At 37.3% G+C, this 20,650-nt stretch overlaps 1 protein-coding gene across 7 annotated transcripts in view; it reads left to right on the plus strand.

The window, feature by feature from the left end:
- LOC126297457 (serine/threonine-protein kinase STK11-like) overlaps window positions 1–20,650 on the plus strand; it is a 105,400-nt gene that overhangs the window by 7,165 nt on the left and 77,585 nt on the right. For all 7 annotated transcript variants that reach the window (XR_007552524.1, XR_007552526.1, XR_007552525.1 and 4 more), the window contains one exon: window positions 19,482–19,655. Coding sequence is in view for 4 of the 7 variants with exons in the window: in XM_049988319.1 (XP_049844276.1) it covers window positions 19,482–19,655 (174 nt within the window). In the remaining 3 variants the exon portion in view is untranslated. The remainder of the gene's footprint in view (window positions 1–19,481; window positions 19,656–20,650) is intronic.

Consider the following 20,650-nt stretch of genomic DNA (forward strand, 5'->3'; position numbering starts at 1 on the left):
TTTCTGGAAATCATAGTTTGAATTTCAGAATAGTTGTGCAACTGAGAAAGCCATTTCACATTCACTAACCAAGAGCATTAAAAAACAAAGTGCCAGTTGTGTTTTCTGTGGTTTTTCTAAGGCACCAGGAAAATCAAAATGGGCATTGTACGTGTCAGAGCATGGAGTTTAAGATCCCTGAGTTCGGTTGGTAGGCTGGAAAATTTAAAAAGGAAATAGATACTTTGAATTTATAGTGGGAATTTGTGAAGTTCTGTGGTTGGATAAACAGGAGTTGTGGTCATAAGAGTTCAAGGTTGTAAATTCAGAATCAGATAGGGGTAATTAAATAGCAAGTATATTAATGAATAGGAAAATAAGAATGCAGATAAAGTACTATGAACAGCGTAGGGAGCACATTATGTTCTAGTACAAAGCATTTTGTGTTCTACGATTTGCAGAGTGCAGGTCAGTAATAACTTTAAAATTGTCAACTTTCAAATTGTTTATCTATGCACTGTGCAGAAGGACATTGAGTGCAGATTTGAGACCACTACCAGAGATATTGCTGCAGACGTTACATTTAAAATGGTGGTGTACATCTGCTTTTGGAACTGACTGTATGTGATGGGTGTAATGCCCTCAGACTTCAAGAAGAATGTAATACTTTAAACTCCAAAGAAAGCTGATATCAAGTGGTGTGAATAGTACTGAATCTGTTTAATAAGACATTTTTGCAGAATACTAACATGAATGACGTAGAGAAGAACGGCAGAACTGGTCTTCATCTCCTAGTACCTACTGCAACCTACGTCCTTCTGAATCTGTCTCCCTCTAAGATGTTTACCCTCCACGCTGCCCTCCAATACTAAATAGGTGATCTCTTGATGCCTCAGAACATGTCCTACCAACTGATCTCTTCTTCTAGTCAAGTTGTGCCACAAACTCCTCTTCTCCCCAATTCTATTCAATACCTCCTCATTAGTTATGTGATCTACCCATCTAATCTTCAGCATTCTTCTGTAGCGCCATATTTTGAAAGCTTCTAATCTCTTCTTGTCCAAACTATTTATTATCTATGTTTCACTTCTATACATGGCTACACTCCATACAAATACTTTCATAAATGACTTCCTGACACTTAAATCTATACTTGATGTTAACAAATTTCTCTTCTTCAGAAACACTTTCCTTACCATTGCCAGTCTGCATTTTATATCCTCTCTACTTCGACCATCATCAGTTATTTTGCTCCCCAAAGAGCAAAACTCCTTTACTACTTTAAGTGTCTCATTTCCTAATCTAATTCCCTCAGCATCACTTGACTTAATTTGACTACATTCCATTATTCTCGTTTTGCCTTTGTTGATGTTCATCTTATATATTCCTCTCAAGACACTGTCCATTCCGTTCAACTGCTCTTCCAAGTCCTTTGCTGTCTCTGACAGAATTACAATGTCATCGGAGAACGTCAAAGTTTTTATTTCTTCTCCATGGATTTTAATACCTGCTCCAAAATTTTATTTTGTTTCCTTTACTGCTTGCTCAATATACAGATTGAATAAAATCGGGGATAGGCTACAACCCTGTCTCACTCCCTTCCCAACCACTGCTTCCCTTTCATGCCCCTCGACTCTTATAACTGCCATCTGGGTTCTGTACAAATTGTAAATAGGCTTTTGCTCCCTGTATTTTACCCATGCCACTTTCAGAATTTGAAAGAGGGTATTCCTGTAAACATCGTCAAAAGCTTTCTCTAAGTCTACAAATGCTAGAAACTTAGGTTTGCTCTTCCTTAATCTAGCTTCTAAGATAAGTCATAGGGTCAGTATTGCCTTGTGTGTTCCAATATTTCTACAGAATCCAAACTGATCTTCACCGAGGTCAGCTTCTACCAGTTTTTCCATTCGCCTGTAAAGAATTCGCGTTAGTATTTTGCACCCATGACTGATAGTTCGGTAATTTTCACATCTGTCAACACCTGCTTTCTTTGGGATTCGAATTATTATATTCTTCTTGAAGTCTGAGGGTATTTTGCCTGTCATGCATTTTGCTCACCAGATGGTAGAGTTTTGTCAGGGCTGGGTTTCCCAAGGCTGTCAGTAGTTCTAATGGACTCCCAGGGCCTTGTTTCAACTCAGGTCTTTCAGTGCTCTGTCAAACTCTTCACGCAGTATCATATCTCCCATTTCATCTTCGACATCTTCCATTTCCATAGTATTGTCCTCAAGTACATCACCCTTGTATAGACCCTCCATATACTCCTTCCACTATTCTGCTTTCCCTTCTTTGCTTAGAACTGGGTTTCCATCTGAGCTCTTGATATTCATACAAGTGGTTCCTTTTCTCCAAAGGTAAGGTAGCAGGGGTAAAATACAGAGAACAAAAGCTTATTTACAGCTTTTACAGAAACTAGACAATAGTCTGAAGGGGAAGCAGTGGTTGAGGATCAAGCATGAAATAATAGTACCCTGTCCTTGATGACATTGAGGAAGCAGTAAAGGAAAGCAAAGAAAAATTTGTACTAAGAATTAAAATTCAAGGAGTAGAAATAAAGTTTTACGGTTGCCACTGACATTGTAATTCTGTCTAAGAAAGCAGAGAATCTGGAAAGGCAGTTGAGCAGATAGTGTCATGAAAGGATGCTGTAAGTTGAACATCATCAGAAGCACACAAGGGTACTGGAATGCAGTTGAATTAACTCAGGTGATGCCGAGGAAATTAGATTAGGAAATGAAACACTAAAAGTAGTAGATGAGTTTTGCTGTTTGGGCCATAAAATAACTGGTGATGGGCAAAATCCAGAAGATATAAAATGGCGACTGGCAGTGATAAGAAAGCTGTTTTTGAAGAAGATAAATTTGTTACCAATGAATATAAATTTAAATTTTAAGAAGTAATTTCTGAAGGTACTTGTCTGTAGCCTGGCATAGACATGAAACATGGACAACAAGCAGTTCTGAAAAGAAGAGAATAGAAGCTTTAGAAATATTGTGCAATAGAAAAAAGCTGATGATTATTTAAGTAGATTGGTAACTAATGAGGAGTTATTGAATCAAAGTGGGGACAAAAGACATTTATTTTGCAACTTTACCAAAAGAAGGAATTGATTGGCAGGATTCATTCTGAGCCATTAAAGAATCATCAATTTAATGTTGGAGGGAAGTGTGATAGGTAAAATTTTTAGAGAAGAACCAGGATGTGAATACAGTAAGCAGGTTCAAATGTTGAGTAAAAACCATTGCTGCAGCCATATGGTTATTTAAATAGCATGACTGGTTTCGTGAAGTTAGTTACATCATCAGGTGAAGTCAATTGCAATGATACTGGAGTGCAATTGATATTAAACTTTTCTGTTGATTCCTAAAATTTCAGTTGACTCAAAAAACCATGTTGTAGCCCACAATAAACAAAGTTAGAATGGAGCTGATAGTCAGAACCACATTTTAGTGGATGTAACAAGTGGAGATTTGTTTATCATGGACTACAACATGATTTTTAGAATGGAGTGAATTTCTAGGAAATGGAAGAAAAGTTTAATATAAATTGCACTTCAGTCTAATGTTGTAATTCACTTCACCTGATGATGTAAGTGACCATACAGCTGCAGTGGTGTTTTTTACTCAACATTGAGTGTTTTAGCTGTCGATGTCCATCTAATAAATTTTTGTGTTCGGGTTCAAATCGATGTACGTTGCAGTAGTTATTCAGATGAAGAGGCTCGAACGAACTAGAGCTGCATGAAACGAGTCTTTGCAGTGAAAACAACAGTTACACCTGTGACATTTGTGTAAATCATAATATTGCCCTAGAGAAACTAAATGTTCACAAAATGGATGGTATAGGCCCCAAAAGAATCCAGGAAGTTGTACTTAATAATTCAACCAATGTAAGCAGGGTAGATCAGTCTGACTAGGGAGAAATCACTTATGGGGTTGCACAAGGATCTACTTTAGGTCCACTTTCGTTTCCCACACATATAAACAACCTTCTGCCTAATATACAACAAGTAGAATTAGTTCTTTTTGGGGATGATACTAGTACTGTAATCAGTCCAAACACGCATGCACCAACTGAAAAAATGATAAATGATATTTTTGCAATTATTATTGAATAGTTGTATGTGAATGGTTGCACTCTTATTTTTAAAAAAAAATACACAACATATTCAGTCCAGCACACCTAGAGGTTCTACACGTGCCAAGAAAATAACCACTAGGGTGAAACTCCAAAAACTTTACGTGTCTGTATTGATGAGAGTTTAAACTGAAAAAACACATTTTGGGACTCCTAAAAAGCTTACTTAGCCTCATTTGTGCTGTGAATAATCATTAAACTTCAGTAGAGGCATAATAATTTTCTCATGAAATTTGTTGTAAATAATCCACTGCAGTTCTAAAGGAACAGGAATGCAAATAATTATATCAGAATGGGAAAAAATGACATTCATTACTCCACATTAAGGTTGTCTTTAGCATAAAAAGGATGAAAAATGTTGCCAATGAAATTTTTGATCACTTACCCAATGATATAAAATGTCTGATACACTGCTACATTAAATTTGAAAAAATAAAAGAAAAAACAGAAAAAGTTTTTCCTTGACAAGCCAACCTATTCCAAATAAGAATTTAGAAGTTTGTAATCTATTTTTCTCCACATCACCTCTTTTATATGTGGAAATGATTTGTCCATATGAAAACTACCAAGCTCATGGTGGGTCAGAGTATACTTTAAACTATACTACCATCCTCTCCTACCCTCATCTCCATGTCTGGCTGGGTAAGTCAGGTCAGTGAAAGGCAACAGAACACCACTGACAATGGCTGTGGTGTTGTAACCACTTTCAGTTTGAGGATAGATTTAATTTTAGTGATATTCATTCTTACTTCTGGTATTATAATAATGTACTTCTCTGTTGTAAGGGTCATGCTACATATCTTAAAAAAAAAAAGAGTATAGTTATAAGTAATGTTGGGTGAGTTAATATACAGGGTGTTTATAAATGAATATCAGGGTTTTAACGCTTTATAATATTTATTACATTAAACTTACAGTTATAAATGATAAGTCAAATTAAAGAGCTACTAAGACAGCTGTGTTTGGCACCAGTGCATATGTGCATGGTTGAACTTCACTGTACCCAAGTGCTGGATAGACCGCAAGGAGCCCAATGACAAAGCTTGCTTCGCACGGCCTCCACGTTCACCCAACCTAACGCCATGCGATTTTTTTCCTTTGGGGCTTCATCAAGGTTCGTGTGTATGTGCGTCCGCTACCAGCAGATCTCCCTGAATTAAGAACCCGGGTTGAAGCAGCTGTTACTACAATCACTGAAGACACACTTATCAACGCCTGGGAAGAACACTGCTATAGGCTTAATGCGTGCTGTGTGACAAGTTGTGCTCACATTGAATATTTATGAGGTTCTTGGTGAAACTGTTTGAGTTGTTCTTTCATTTGATATATCATTTATAACTGTTAGTTTAATGTAATAAATATTATGAAGTGTTAAAACCCCAATATTTATTTATAAACACCCTGTATTGAGGTCTTTGAGTTTATTTTTGCATAATTATCTTGAACATTTTGACACTATTATAATTTTTCTTTTGATTCTTTGTTAATATTTGTTTGTACCCATTGGCAGTTCAACCCCATGTTTGTATGCAGTATGTGAAGTGTGGGCATAGAAATCTGCAGTAGATTTGAATGATTGTTACATTTATAGTGGTAGACACTTTCCTCAATAGCAACATAGTATAGCTTATTTTTGATCAGATATTCTTCATTGTTACCCCAACTAAACACCAGAAAAACTTAATAAAAAAGTACAGAAATAAATTTCAAGCGCAGGCACGTACCATACATACATATTTATGATGGATCGATGACCTCGGCGGTTTGGTCTCTTAGGAATTCATACACACTTATGACAAAAAGTATGTAAAAGGTAAAGTTTTTATCAGCTTGAAGGTTGATTGAACACCACAGTGCTTTATTAGGCATGGGCGTACTGAAGGTTGTATGCCATTCACTTCCTCCACTGTCTGAACTGACTCATCCGCCCAGTTATAAAGGACCTACAGTTTTAACGTGAACTCTGAACCATGGTGCTACTGGGCATTTTTCACATTAACAAACCTTGCTGTTGGCGAAAGAAGTGATAAGTGACAGATTCGAAAAGCCTAGGACTGACCGGGTATTGAACCTGAGACCTTAGGATCTGTTGTGTGAAATCATATTAATTACCATGTCATATGTTAAGGAATATTTTGTAGGGGAAGTAAGCAAAATAGTGAGTAACTACCAACAATAGGTCATTGTGATTAAATACTAAAAATGACAGAACCAGTGACAGAATTGCTTCCCATTTGCATCATTGTGACCTTACCAGTGTAATAAAAAACTTTCGAACAGTCATAACCCCAGATCTGAACTAGATATTTCCTATTCAGACAGTTTATTTTGCGGCATCAGATGTACACTGATAAGCCAAAACATTATGACCACTGACCCCCGTGATGTTGGATGCTTCCTGATGGTGTTGCGAGCTCGTGGAGTGGTAACAAAAGTATGTAGGTGCAGCAGACCCAGACGAGGGGATCACCCTACCAAAGATATGGGCTGCAAATTGAGATAAGCAACTTTGACAAAGGGCAGATTATTATTATGCAGAGCCTGTGAATGAATATCTCAAAAACAGTGAATCTGGTTGAATATTCATGTGCTACTGCCATGACATCTACGGGAAGATGTAGAAGAAAAGTGAAATTGTCACTAGGCACTAAATGGTTGGAAATCCATGACTCTTCACAGAATGTGGGGTTCAGAGGCTTCTCTGCTCTGTAAAGTAGGATAGATGATGATCTGCGGCATCTCTGCTGAAAGAGGGCAATTTTGGTGCATGCACAAGTGTTTCAAAGAAAACTGTTCATCTTACATTGTTGAACATGGAGCTCCACAGCAGACCACCCATACATGTTCACATGTTGACCCAACAACATTGTCAATTATAATTGCAGTGGGCACTGGACCATCAGTATTCGACTGTCAATCAGTGGCAATAGAAACATGTCGGCGCTTTGAGTGAATCACATTTTTTGTTACACTAGGTCAATGGTCACTCCACAAACACTATCATTGAGGTGAATGGCAGCTCAAAATGTGCAGCGTGCCATGGACGCATGTGGTGGGAGCAGTAATATGCTATGGGAGACATCCTCCTGCACTTGAATAGGACCTTTGAAAGTAACGAAATACGTGCCAATGACTACAAACCACCTGCACCCCTTCATGCTTGATGTCTTTCCTGGCGGCAGTGTCATCTTTCAGCAGTGTAATGATCATGTGTCTGAGCCAAAACTGTGCTATAGTGGTTTCAGGAGCATTTTGGTGAACTCACATTGGTGTCTCGGCATTCAAATTTGCTTGATGTAAAACACCCTCTACATCACTATTGGGTGCCATCACCATGTACACAAATCAGTGGCCCATTATTTACTCAAATTACATGACCTGTACGTAGACATCTAATACCACATACCACCACAAATCTACCAAGGAACTACTGGGGTCCTGATATGCAGAATCGGTGATTTAATTCATTCCAAAGACAGGCAAACAAGCTATTAAGCAGGTGGTCATAATGTTTTGGCTTATCAATGAATAGCAGAAGTTAAAACCCACATTAGTGTTACATGTCTGTAATCCATGTACACAGAGATCCCTCCGAATCACTACTTGCATTATCCAGTAACTATAAGTGAACTGCTTCTAAAGACATGGCATTCATTAGTCTACGACCAATCTATTAACTTCCAATCTAATCTAGACCTGTGGCTGCACTAAAGGTCAGACTGTACCCAACAACCTTAATTACAAAATCTCAAAGCAAAACTTTTTGCTTGCTCTGTTCTATAATACAGACCTATGAGCAAAAATGATGTTAAAAAAATTATTAGACTGTCCTAGTTTTACCATTTTTCAAAAGAGGTGGTGTTGCAGTCCCAACATCCACATATCGATGGTAGGCAGTGAAAACCTCTTTTCTACATTTTGTTAAATTTTACAGGAGAAGCAAAATGGTTTCTTAAATATGTTACATGTGTAACTATATAGTAGAAGTATAGTTAATGACAGATTAGAGGAATCCATGTATTTTCAAATATCTCTTTGATAATGGAGTTACTAGACACTGGACTTATGAGGGTTTCTTAGATGGATGGAATTAAGGTTTTCATTGCCTTGTGTGTTGCACATCTACATACGTAATCTGCAAGCCACCATACTGTGCATGGCAGCGGGTACCCTCTACCACTACTAATCATTTCCTTTCTTGTTCACAGACAGAGCGAGGGAAAAGTGACTGCCTGCATTCCTCCATATGAGCCATAATTTCTCGTGTCTTATCTATGTGGCCCTTACTTGAAATATGCGTTGGCAGCAGTCGGATTGTTCTGCTATTAGTGTCAAATGCTGGCTCTGTAAATTCTCTCAACAGTGTTCCTTGAAAAGAATGTCGCCTTCCACACAGGGATTTCCGTTCAAATTCCCGAAGCATCTCTGGAACACTTATGTGTTGTTAGAACCTAACAGTAACAAATCTAGCAGGCCTGCTTCTGAATTGCTTTGATGTCTTTGTTGGGTTTGAACTGGTGTGGATCCCAAACACTCGAACAATACTCAAGAATAGGTAACTCTAGTGACCTATTTGCAGTCTCCTTTACAGATGGACTACACATTCCTAAAATTTTCCCAATAAACCAAAGTTGACCACTCGCCTTTCCTACCACAATCCTCACATCCTTGTTCCATTTATATTGCTTTGCAGCATTATGCCCAGATATTTAAATGATGTGGCTGTGTCAAGCAAGACATTGGTAATGCGGGCTTGTTTTTCCTATTCATCCACATTGACTTACATTACTCTATATTTATAGCAAGCTGTCATTCATCACTCCAACTAGAATTGTTGTCTAAGTCATCTTATATCTTCCTGAATCACTCATCTTTGACACCTTCCTATACGCCACAGCATCATCAGCAAACAACCACATATTGCTGCCACCCTGTCTGTCAAATCATTTATGTATATAGAACATAATAGCAGTCCTATCATATTTCTCTGGGGCACTCCTGACAATACCCTTGCCTCTGATGAACACTCAGCATTGAAGATAACATACTGGATTCTATTACATAAGAAGTCTTCGAGCCACTTGCATATCTGGGAACCTATTCCGTATGCTTCTATCTTCATTAACAGTTTACAGTGTTAAATGCTTTTCAGATATCTAAGAATATGGATCTGCCAGTTGTCCTTCATCCATAGTTCACAGTATTACATGAGAAAAGGGCGAGCTGAGTTTCACAATGAGCAATGCTTTCTAAAACCATACTGATTTGTTGGACATAAGCCTTTCGCTCTCTGGGAGATTTATTATATTAGAACTCAGAATATGTTCTAGAACTCTGCAGCAAATCAGTCTTAAGGATATCGGTCTGTAATTTTGTGGCTCCGTTCTTTTACCCTTCTTATATACAGGAGTTACCTGTGTGTTTTTCCAGTCACTTGGGACTTTGCGTTCAGTGCGAGATTTGCAGTAAATGCAAGCTAAGTGACTGGGTAATGCCATAGAGTACTGTCTGTAAAACCAAATTGAGATTCCATCCAGACCTGGTAACTTATTTGTTTTTAACTGTTTCAGCTGTTTCTTTGTGCCAAAGATGCTTATTACTATTTCATCCATATGTGACTGTGCGTGATGGTCAAATGACAGAAAGTTTGTAAGATTCTCCTACGTAAACTTTGGCTTTCATTTTTGCTATCTTCAGCTGCCACACGAGACTGGTCAATGAAGGATTGGATGGCAGCCTTAGACCAGCTTAGTGATTTTACATGAGCTCCTAGATAGTGACCATCATTCATTGCATATGGACTAACAACTAAATACATTATTTTACTGTCATTTACAAATGTTGTTGTAAGTGAAATACAGATCAACATTTTCAATAGTTGATGAGGTACTTTGCAGCTAACTTTAACACAGTTGTCCTCAGTACATGTAATGAATTGTTTGTTTCACTTATATTTTAGTAATTTGTAAAAAAGAAAATTAAAAGTAATGTTACTAACACTGAATAATGAATCATTCCTTTGGAATTCAGAGAAGTCATTAGGACCTACAAATGTAATTTTCTGTTTTATATCTTGTCTCTTTGCACTATTTTTTACCTTTTCTCTCATGACGTACACAGTCAAAAGGCTTAGAGAGATCCAAGAACAATCTCCAAATATAATTTGGTGATTTCATGTCTATCTGATTTATATTACTTAGTTGGGAACTATTGTCTTAGTTTATATCGTTATTCTGAACACACATTGCTCATCACACTGTATGTTGCACCTGTCAGGTGTAGGGAATTTCATGATGATGCTATGCTGTTTTGACTAGTGATGTCAACATCAGCACTTTCAGTGTTTTTGAAGGTTGTGGTGACATACTTATCTGTAGTGTACCCCCAAGATGCAAATGGGTTGGAAGGTTGTGATTTGGTTGTGTCATGACAATCTTTTTTTAATGACTTGCTCAGTCTACATTTGTTTATCTCTATGCTAAGAACATCATATTTTCCCACTGTGCTCTGATATTTTCATTTTTTTTATATGTTGCCTTGTTGATAGCTTCACTAGTCAAAGGTGACAATTTGCATCGTATTCTTCATTGTCACTAATTCTTGCTTGTGCATGATCTTTACTGATTTATTTTTTTATGAATCTTTACCCAAGAGGCAAAAGGGGCATAATTCGATTTACCCAATTTTGACTTGTGTCGATATTTGTACTATTCAGACTGCTTCATTTGTGGAAGAACTACAGCATTCTTGCCATGGCTGATTTAGCCAGTGTTAAATGGATATGTGCCCTGCCAAAATAAATTATGAGCTGAATCAGTATTACCACCCATTTTTCCACAGATGAAACAGTTTTTGGTTATTTCAAATACTGTCTTGTGCCACAACTGCATAAATTGGGTGCAGTGCAATAGCTGATATTTTTAACAAAATAAAATTTGAGGTAATGGTTTCATAGTTTGTTGTATTATGTAGGCAACTGCAATTCCCTTTCTTCACAATTGCATTGTCAAAAAAAAAAAGAACTATATGTTTTATGTTAGTTTAAGTTCACATCTTGACATTTCTCTGTATTGAGATGTGGTAGCCAGTGTATACACCAGGCTGATATTTTGTCGTGATCTAACTGGAATCACCATATATAAACTTCCCTGCATCATACTTGAAATTACTCATACTTGAGTTTCTTTTAATAACACTCTGTCCAGAATAACATACTGAGCTGTTCATTTTCAAGAAGTTTTCAATTTTCCTGTAAACTGAGTTAGATATCGTGTATGAACACATTTTCTTTATTATGTATTGTTGTGGTAGCATCTACTGCAAAATGGGAAGCATAGTTTTATTATATCCTGTGTCTCACACAACTACAGTAACTTGATACTGTATATGAATGGGAAAGCTGTGGTTCTTCATACCAAAGATTTCAAGGTGTATTGCTTGATATTTTCTGTGTATGTTTAGGTCATACTACACATGAACTGGAATCAAATATTCACTCTGTAATGGAGTGTGCACTCATATGAAACATCTTGGCAGATTAAAACTGTGTGGCAGATTGAGACTCAAACTTGGGACTTTTGCCTTTCGTAGTTAAGTGCTCTATCGACTAAACTACCCCGGACAAGATTGACAACCTGTCCTCACAGCTTTACTTCCACCAATACCTCATCTCGTACCTCCCAAACTTCACAGAAGCTCTCCTGTGAAACTTGGAGAACTAGCACTCATGGAAGAAAGTAGTCTTGGTCTGGCACACAGTTTTAATCTGCCAGAAGATTTCATATCAGTGCACTCTCTGTTTCAGAGTGAAAATTTCATTCTGCTAGACATCCACCAGGCTGTTGCTAAGCCATGTTTCCCAGTATCATTTCTTCCAGGAGCACTAGTTCTGCAGGTTTCACAGGAGAGCTTCTGTGAGGTTTGGAAGTTGGGAAATGAGGTACTGGCAGAAGTAAAGCTGTGAAGATGGATCATGAGTTGTGCTTGGATACCTCACTCAGTAGATTACTTGCCCACAAAGGGCAAAGTCCCAAGCTCAAGTCTCAGTCTAACAGACAGTTTTAATTTGCCAGGAAGTTTTATATGTGAATTGGCCCATGTATTGAACTTCATGTTACTAACCAGAATTCTTTGTGTAAAGATAATTTGTGAGTGAACTATAATGCAACCAACACAGTTGTAAACATGGTTCTTTACAACCTCGTCTAATCCACTGATTATATCTTTGCCCGACAACCATCCATTTGGATTCGCAGTATGTTAGACATGGACATCTTATTGTACAAATAAAAATGTAATAGATGGTTACAGCTTTTTAAATTTATTTTATCTTTGCTGAACCTGACTCCCCGTGTCGCATACCTTTACAGAGTATTTTTATACTGAACTGGTGACCTGCCCCAGCTTCACATTATATCAGTAAGTATTTATTGTCAGATAACTTGTCTGACATAGCAGTAAATATAACATTTTTATTAGGCCATTTTCTTGTTTGTCCGGTACAAATTTTGCAATTGATTTTAATGATATAGAGACATGAAATTTTAAACATAGTTTGAAACTGGGTGACAATGCAATAGTGTGGATAGGGATCACCTAACTGCAATAGATGAAGGGTTGGAGGTGAAAACAGGGTGACAGGGAAGCATAATGCAGAGCACCACCTGTCCATTTGGAAATCGTGCATGACGGCTATGGTGATCAGGTAGTGTCACAGTCCCTACAGGTGCAACACGTGTACATTACCTACTGCAGAAAGAGTCTACGATAACTCATTAAGTTCATAGGAGCACCTTGTAATTCCTGAAGCAATTTCTACCAAACTGCCAAACTGAGTGTACACATCACTTGCAACCTGGAGAAAAGTTACTGTGACAGTAACCCCCCCCCCCTCCCCCTTTCCTACACCTTGCACCCCTAGGGTTGAGGACGAAGGTGAAAAGGGGTGATATAAAAACATAGCTCAGGGATAGCTGAATAGCTGGAGCAGTTTCAACCAAATTTTGTGTATACAACTCATTTTACCAGGTTTTTATTAACTTGCTCTCATCTGTCTTGTCTGTTCAGTATAAATTCTGCAGTTGATTTTAAACTAACTTCTCAGTGAGCTAGATACTCGAAACATTCAGGACTGGATGACAGTGCAATGTTAACTCGCTTTCTTGTCTGATGTGTGGTGCAGAGCATTTAATGTACCACTGGTGTGTCCCCCCTTTCGCCATTCCACTCATGAATGGTTTGGAGAAAGAAGGGTGCTGTGGTAACCTCCCATATGGGCTCGAATGTTTCTAATTTTTGCCATCATAGTCTTTTCGTGAGGTTTATGTAGGAGGAAGCAATATATTTGTTGACTCAGACCAAGACAAACTGAAATTTACCACATCTGTGTTATCTCATCAAAATGATTGAAATTGATTGAAAAATTTCTCACACACAAGACTCAAAATCAGAAATAATTATTTAAATAGTAATTAATTGTTAATATACCACATTTTTAAATTGGACTAAAAAGTATAAATTAAATTTTCCAAGCCCCAAGCAGAATCCAAAGCTCATACAGATAGTCGTAAAAATTTGTGATTGCATATTTTGTGTATTACATAGTTTTATACTTCATAAACTTATTTTAAAATGTTATACATTAAAAATGGACTTTTATTTAAATAATTATTTTCTTTACAGCCCATTGTGTCAAGTTATGACTAAAATTCAGAGAAATATTTCAGGTAACTGAATATCATCACTTTCATATAACTGAAACAGTTTCAGCAACACACACCAGGAATGTTCTTAGGAGGAACAAATGGCATCTGTTCCATATTTGATTGGCATTTGGAGTGCCATCTTGCCGCAACAGTGGGAGCTGCAAGCCATTGTGTATCTGGTCCATCCAATTGCAGCTCCAGTTCAGTGTGAGCTACAGGCACTTGCTGACTGCCTGACAGTAGAGCCAGTACACTGCAGACTGTGTGGCCAAAAGATAGTTTGGCACAAGCTATGGCCATTTGCCAGCTTCCCGACTCCAGTGCCAGTCTGATCTGAGCTATATTTTCTGTGTGCCCTTTGCACACATTTCCCGTCACACACAGAAACTGTGACGAGACATTAATTTATATACGTATAGAATAGAATAGAATAGATAGAGGTAGATGATACGTAGATGATGTAATGATGGAAGTTGCTACATCTGTAACTATAATATAGAAACCTAGTTATTAAAAGATGAGAGAAATCTGTGCTCTTTCAAGTCTCTCTTTGTTAGTTGGTTGCATGTTCCATTGATCAATCGCACGGTACAGTAGCCATTATGTGGAACATCTCAAGTGCACAAGAAATGCACATATGAAACAAAGTTAAAGATTAATATTTCTATTATTTACCTCATACCCTTAAATGGCACAAAATGTATGTACTATATTTATAGATTTATTTATTCCTATTCAAGAATTCATCTATGGTATAGGAGGAGTTGTCAAGGAGACATTATTTAAATTTATTTTTGAAGCTATTACTGCTGTCTGTCGGACACCTTATTTCATCTGGTAATTTCTCAAAAATTTTTATAACAGCATATTTTACCCCTTTCTGTGCCAAAGATAAGTTGAGCAAAGGATAGTGTAAGTCTTTCTTTTTTTCTGGTATTATAATCATGAATATCACTGTTGTTTCTAAGCTGGTCCATGTTGTTGAGAACAAATTTTATTAGTGAGTAGATGTATTGTGAGGCTGCTGTAAGAATTCCTGATCTTTTAAAAAGATGCCTACAAGTTGTGTGGCTATGAACCCCATATATTATTATAACCACTGTCTTTTGAGCAGGGAACACACTTTTTGTCTAAATGTTGAGTTACTCCAAAACATTATTCCATGTGACATCAGAGAGTGAACGTATGCAGAGTATGTTAGCTTACTAATTTCTATATCCTCAAAATTGGCAATTATTCTGATGGCAAAAGTTGCTGAACCTAGTCTCTTTAGGAGATTCAAAATCTGAATTTTCCAATTAAGATTATCATCTATATGTACACCCAAAAAATTAGTGTGCTCTACCCTGTCTACTGACTTCTGTGGATGTGTTATATTTATTGGAGGAACTGTACTTTACTTTTTGCAGAAGAAAATTGGATGTACTCTGTTTTTTTTTTCCAAAGTTTAGAGCAAGCCCATTTGCAGAAGATAAATTAATTACTTTTCCAAAGACCTTATTTGTATCATTTTCAATTGGACTTTCTTTTACGGGATTAATAATGATGCTTTTATCATCAGCAATCAGTGTCAGTTCAGCTTCCTGTTTCAGATAGGAAGGGAACTGCACACCCTGTTAGGTTTTGCAAGTTAATCCATTGTGCATCATGGTCTGACAATCCATTTACCACAGGGAAAGCAAGTGTTTTGTTTTTACATCCTCATTCTGTACAAATACATTATCTATTAGTGTGCTACTGTCCTGAGCTATACGTGTAGGGAAATTGATCACTGATTCTAAGTTATATATTGTTAATAACACTTCTAATTCACTTTTCCTATCAGAATTACTTAGAAAGTTTACATTTAAATCACCGCAGATTAATAACTTCTTCTTTATGTCTGACAGACAGCATAATAGGGAGTCAAACTTTATGAACAGCTCCCAGTCTCCTAATGGGGACCTGTAGACTGTTGCTAATATCAATACTACGTTATCTAGCTGAAGTTCACATGCACAAGCCTCAAACTACTGATCAACACAAAATTTGCATACTTCTACAGTTTTGCATTTATACCCTTGTTTTATGAAAATGGTAACTCCTCCTTTATCTATCCTAGCCCTACAAGTGTAAGATGCTAAATTATACCCACTTTTACTGACACTATCCATGCCCACAGTTACATGGTGCTCAGACAAACAGATTATATCAATCTCATTCTTATTTTTGAGATCATCTAAACACACTGATAGCTCATCTACTATATTTTTTATTCCCCTGCTATTTTGTATGTTGATTTTTTATGTTGATACTGCCCTTAGCTTTACCCCAATTAACTGTATGTGAAGTTTCTTTTATTTTATTTATCTTGATTGTCATCTGTCTGCCGGCCGTTGTAGCCGAGCGGTTCTAGGCGCTTCAGTCTGGAATCGAGCGACTGCTACGGTCGCAGGTTCAAATCCTGCCTCGGGCATGGATGTGTGTGATGTCCTTAGGTTAGTTAGGTTTAAGCAGTTCTAAGTACTAGGGGACTGATGGCCTTCAATGTTAAGTCCCATAGTGCTCAGAGCCATTTGAACCATTTTTTTGTCATCTGTCTGGACTCTGGCTTTAACCTAAAAAACCTGTCTGCCTGGACCCATTAACCACAGGGATCACCCCTTGTGTGACTGTGGACCCCCTTACAGTTTCTGCTAATAGAGAAACTAACTAACTTTTCCCCATCCTGTTCAGGTGCAGGCCATGTATAGTGTATCCCAATCAACCAATAGCATTTACTGGAACAACACTTATGTGAGATTTTGCCACTGTCTGGAGCATCCTGTTCAGCTCATTGTTAACATGCCTTACAGCAGTGTTTACCCAGGGCTGATCATGGTGCTGAAAGACCTCCACAAACCCCACATTTGTGCGCTCAGTTTCTGCTCCTATTTTATCCAGGTCACTCCTAATACTGTATCTTGGATTCATAGCCAGGCTGTTTCCTGCTCCCCCTACTATAATTATGTGATCTTCTTTTTCAAAGTCCCTGCCTAGCTGACCTAAGTTTTCTGTCACCTGGCTAAGGCTATTACTTGGTTTCACGAACTTGTGACCTGATACCCTGCACCTAATTTCTCCTGAAGCTGCTGGCCCACACCACTCCCATGATTGCTGCCTATAAGCAGAATTCTTCTTTTCCTATTCTGGTTTGATCCCAACCTGTCTTTTTTTCTGTAAGCTAATATTCTGCTTCAACCTACTTTCAACTACATCTGGATGAGGCCCTTCCTCCACTTCAGATAACAAGCCAAACTGATTTACTAATTGAATTTGGAGTTTTTTCAACTGTTTCCCTTTTTCACCGTTTGCTTGCTACCTTTTACCAGTTCCCAGTCTCTTTTTCCTCCCTTAACCTATGTAATTCCAAGTTTGTGTTTTCTAAATCAGCCTTAAGGGCACAAATTTTTGCCTCCTGTTCTGCGATTTTTCTGTCCTTTCTACGTAACCTATACTGCCATGGAAGAGCCTCATTTTCTACCCTCGTTTCCTCGCCACTACATTCGCCCCAATGAAGCCATAACTTAGTCTACACAGAACACCCCCTTTCAAAATTCTACGGCAACTACCACATCTGTCACACATGGTTTGATAGAAAAACTTAACACAAAAGCAGAGAATAAGTTGGCACGAGACTATAGTAGTTTCGTAACCTGTAGCCTACTAATCTGTAAATAAACAATAATGTAAACAAACTTTTAAACTTACTCCTGAAAGTTTTAACTACCTAAACTCTGTATGACCAGCACTTGTTGATAATGGAGTTACTAATTACTGGAATTAAGGGTTTCCACAGATAGTTAGTTATGAGGTTTTCATTGCCTACCATCGATAACATGACATAACATTGCGAAAAGCTTGAGCATTAATTTATGGACACGCTATGTAGGTTATATTATTTATGAATTACCTTTGCTGCCCTTTTTCATATAGGTCAATGGGAGTTGTGGTCTCCCTTTTACTGTAAAGTTTTCAACTCAGTGTTTCAGTCACAAATTATAGCTAACTCTTGTTGACTCTAAATAATTTACTTACTCTACTAGTGTGGTATGTACATATCTCTTATCTTTACAATTATGTGCCAGTTGCATAGTGCCCACATTCCTCAGTTTTCATCTTGTGAAAGATGACTTGAAAATGGCATTTACCTGATGTGTATGCTATCAACAGTGTGATACATTTCACTCTGAAGTTTTCATTTACTTCTGCTGATGAGTGTGATGGGTACCAGAAAGATCCAATTAAAACTTTGAGGTTGCCCTTGTGAAACAGTTTCATGTGCAAACAGTTTCTACCTCATCTGACTTCAGTTTACTACTACTGCTATTTGGATTTGACTGAAATATACCATTACAATAAATTTCTGGTGCCACCAGCTAATAATACAGATAATTTGTCAACTGTGCTGCTTTCTTCTCACTCAGAGTATTTCAAACTGTAATATTTTTCTAAATGCTTGCACACACAATCAGCAATACCTTAATATTCTAGTCTGTTGAAGCATTTTTACGAGTAGTTTGTAGTCTTTTTTTTTTTTTTTATCCCAGATTTAAGGGAGAGGGGTCTAATATTGAAAACATGTAGAGATCACAAATACTCAAACTTCTAGTTTGTGATGCTCCTCTGGGTTGCTTAAGGTGACTCCACAGCTCTGTGGTGCAAATGTAAGTGTGAAGTCACACACATGAATACTAAAAGAAATCTGCAAAATCTCACAAATCTAAAGGCTGTGAATTCTACTAAATACTTAGGAATTACCATTATAAATATAGTAACATGATGCAAGAGGTCTACGTAAATGACTGCCTACCCTGCACTTTGCCCTCTTGTGGAGTATTGCTGTGCAGTTTGGGATATACATCAGATAGGATTGGTGGAAGACTTCAAAGAAGGGCAGCTTGTTTTGTATTATTGCAAAATAGGGGAAAGAATGTCATTTATATAACACAGGAATTGGGGTGGCAGTCATTAAAACAAAGGCAATTTTCATTGTAATGGGATCTTTTCACAAAATTTCAGTCACCATCTTTTTTTTCTCTGAATGTGAAAATATTTTGTTGGCACCCACCTCCACAGAGAGAAATGATCATCGTAATAAAATATGAGAGATCAGAGCTTACACAGGAAGATTTAAATGTTCATTTTTTTCGACCACTGTTAGATAGTGGAATGGTAGGAAATAACTTGAAGGTGGTTCGGTGAATCCTCTACACACACTTAATTGTGAAATGCAGAGCACCCATGTAGATGTATGAAGCCATCAGCTAACTTCTTGAAGCATTGTTGAAATTTGTGATTAAGGGCCTTTTTCTCAGCCTAGTTCACATCCACAGCACACAGCAGTCTTTTATAAGAACAGCAATGCTGCTGCTTCCGCTGATGCTGATGCTGCTGCTGCTGCTGGTGTGTGTGTGTGTGTGTGTGTGTGTGTGTGTGTGTGTGTGTGTGTGTGTGTGAGAGAGAGAGAGAGAGAGAGAGAGAGAGAGTGTTTAATTTATCCGAGATTTTTTGTTTGTTTGTTTATTAGATATATTTTTTGTAGTTGTTTAGCAGGTATTAAAATTTATCAGACTTTTTCACACAGGCCTTGTTTTATTTTCGTATGTTGTGAATCTTAAATGAAAGTTCTTTACTTTATAGGGAGATTCAACTGCTGAAAACACTACAACACAAGAATGTAATACATTTGGTGGAGGTGCTGTACAATGATGAAAAACAGAAAATGTATATGGTATTGGAATATTGTGTGGGAGGACTACAAGATATGCTTGAAAGTGCACCTAAAAAGAAGTTCCCACTTTGGCAAGCACATGGGTTAGTTTTTGTCCGTATCTAATGCTAGTTTCATTTTCCACACAGCTAAAAGTTAATGGGTATATTGTAAAAGTTTTTGCACTGAACTAAAGGAAATTCTATAGTAAAATAAATTTTTAACAGTTTAGGATATCATTTCCATTAATATATTTATAGCAGACCTTGTTCACAGGCAGGTATGGGTGAGCTCATTAAACATTTGTGTACACTCCATTTGTGGAGAAAACCTAATCTGGTGATCTGACACCTGCTCTTTATAAGAACATTGTTATGTATGTAAATAATAAAGTCCTTTGTCAGTCAGTGTCATTCGTGGAGAAAAATCGATAGTCTATGCCACTCAAATTTATATCATACTTTCAAACAATAGGAGGAGGAAAGATAACAACTCGCAGTATAGCACAGCTGTGTGTGGGCACACTCTTCAGGTGTCTTCTAGTTGCATATTGACAGCTTAACACCTCAGCTGTAGAGTGAGTTGTTACCTTTACTCCTTCCATTATTTATATTGGCCAAAGACTTCCCATAACTATATTCATTCTCACATGTTGGTGTTACACATTTCTCAGTTTTGGATGTTTATTTTGAAGCAAAAGTGTGACTTTATACTGGCAGTTAAAACACAGTAATATTTTTTCTATAATGAGTACAGTGAGTGTGTCCATGCAAACTATACACTGAGAGGGATGCTGTTGTACAATCTCATTCTTATAAGAACTGCTGTGAACCTGTCACCAGTTGCAGCTGCACTTTTTTTTTACTGTGTCATTCATATTAGACGTGATAAGATATTTTTTTTTGTATTATATTGACTTACTACTTCTGTAATACTTTTTAGAATTGAGTATCTGTTTGTCTGATGTGTGTGCTTTTGGTGTCTGTGAAATTCTAACAAATAACAGGTTTTTGTACCTGGATAAGAGGCTTTTAATATCATTTATATGTAATCATGCACACAAATACTGCTTCATAAATTGCAGCTCATTAAAATAAAT

This window comes from Schistocerca gregaria, chromosome X (assembly GCF_023897955.1).
Source record: "Schistocerca gregaria isolate iqSchGreg1 chromosome X, iqSchGreg1.2, whole genome shotgun sequence".
NCBI classification, from domain to species: Eukaryota; Metazoa; Arthropoda; class Insecta; order Orthoptera; family Acrididae; genus Schistocerca; species Schistocerca gregaria.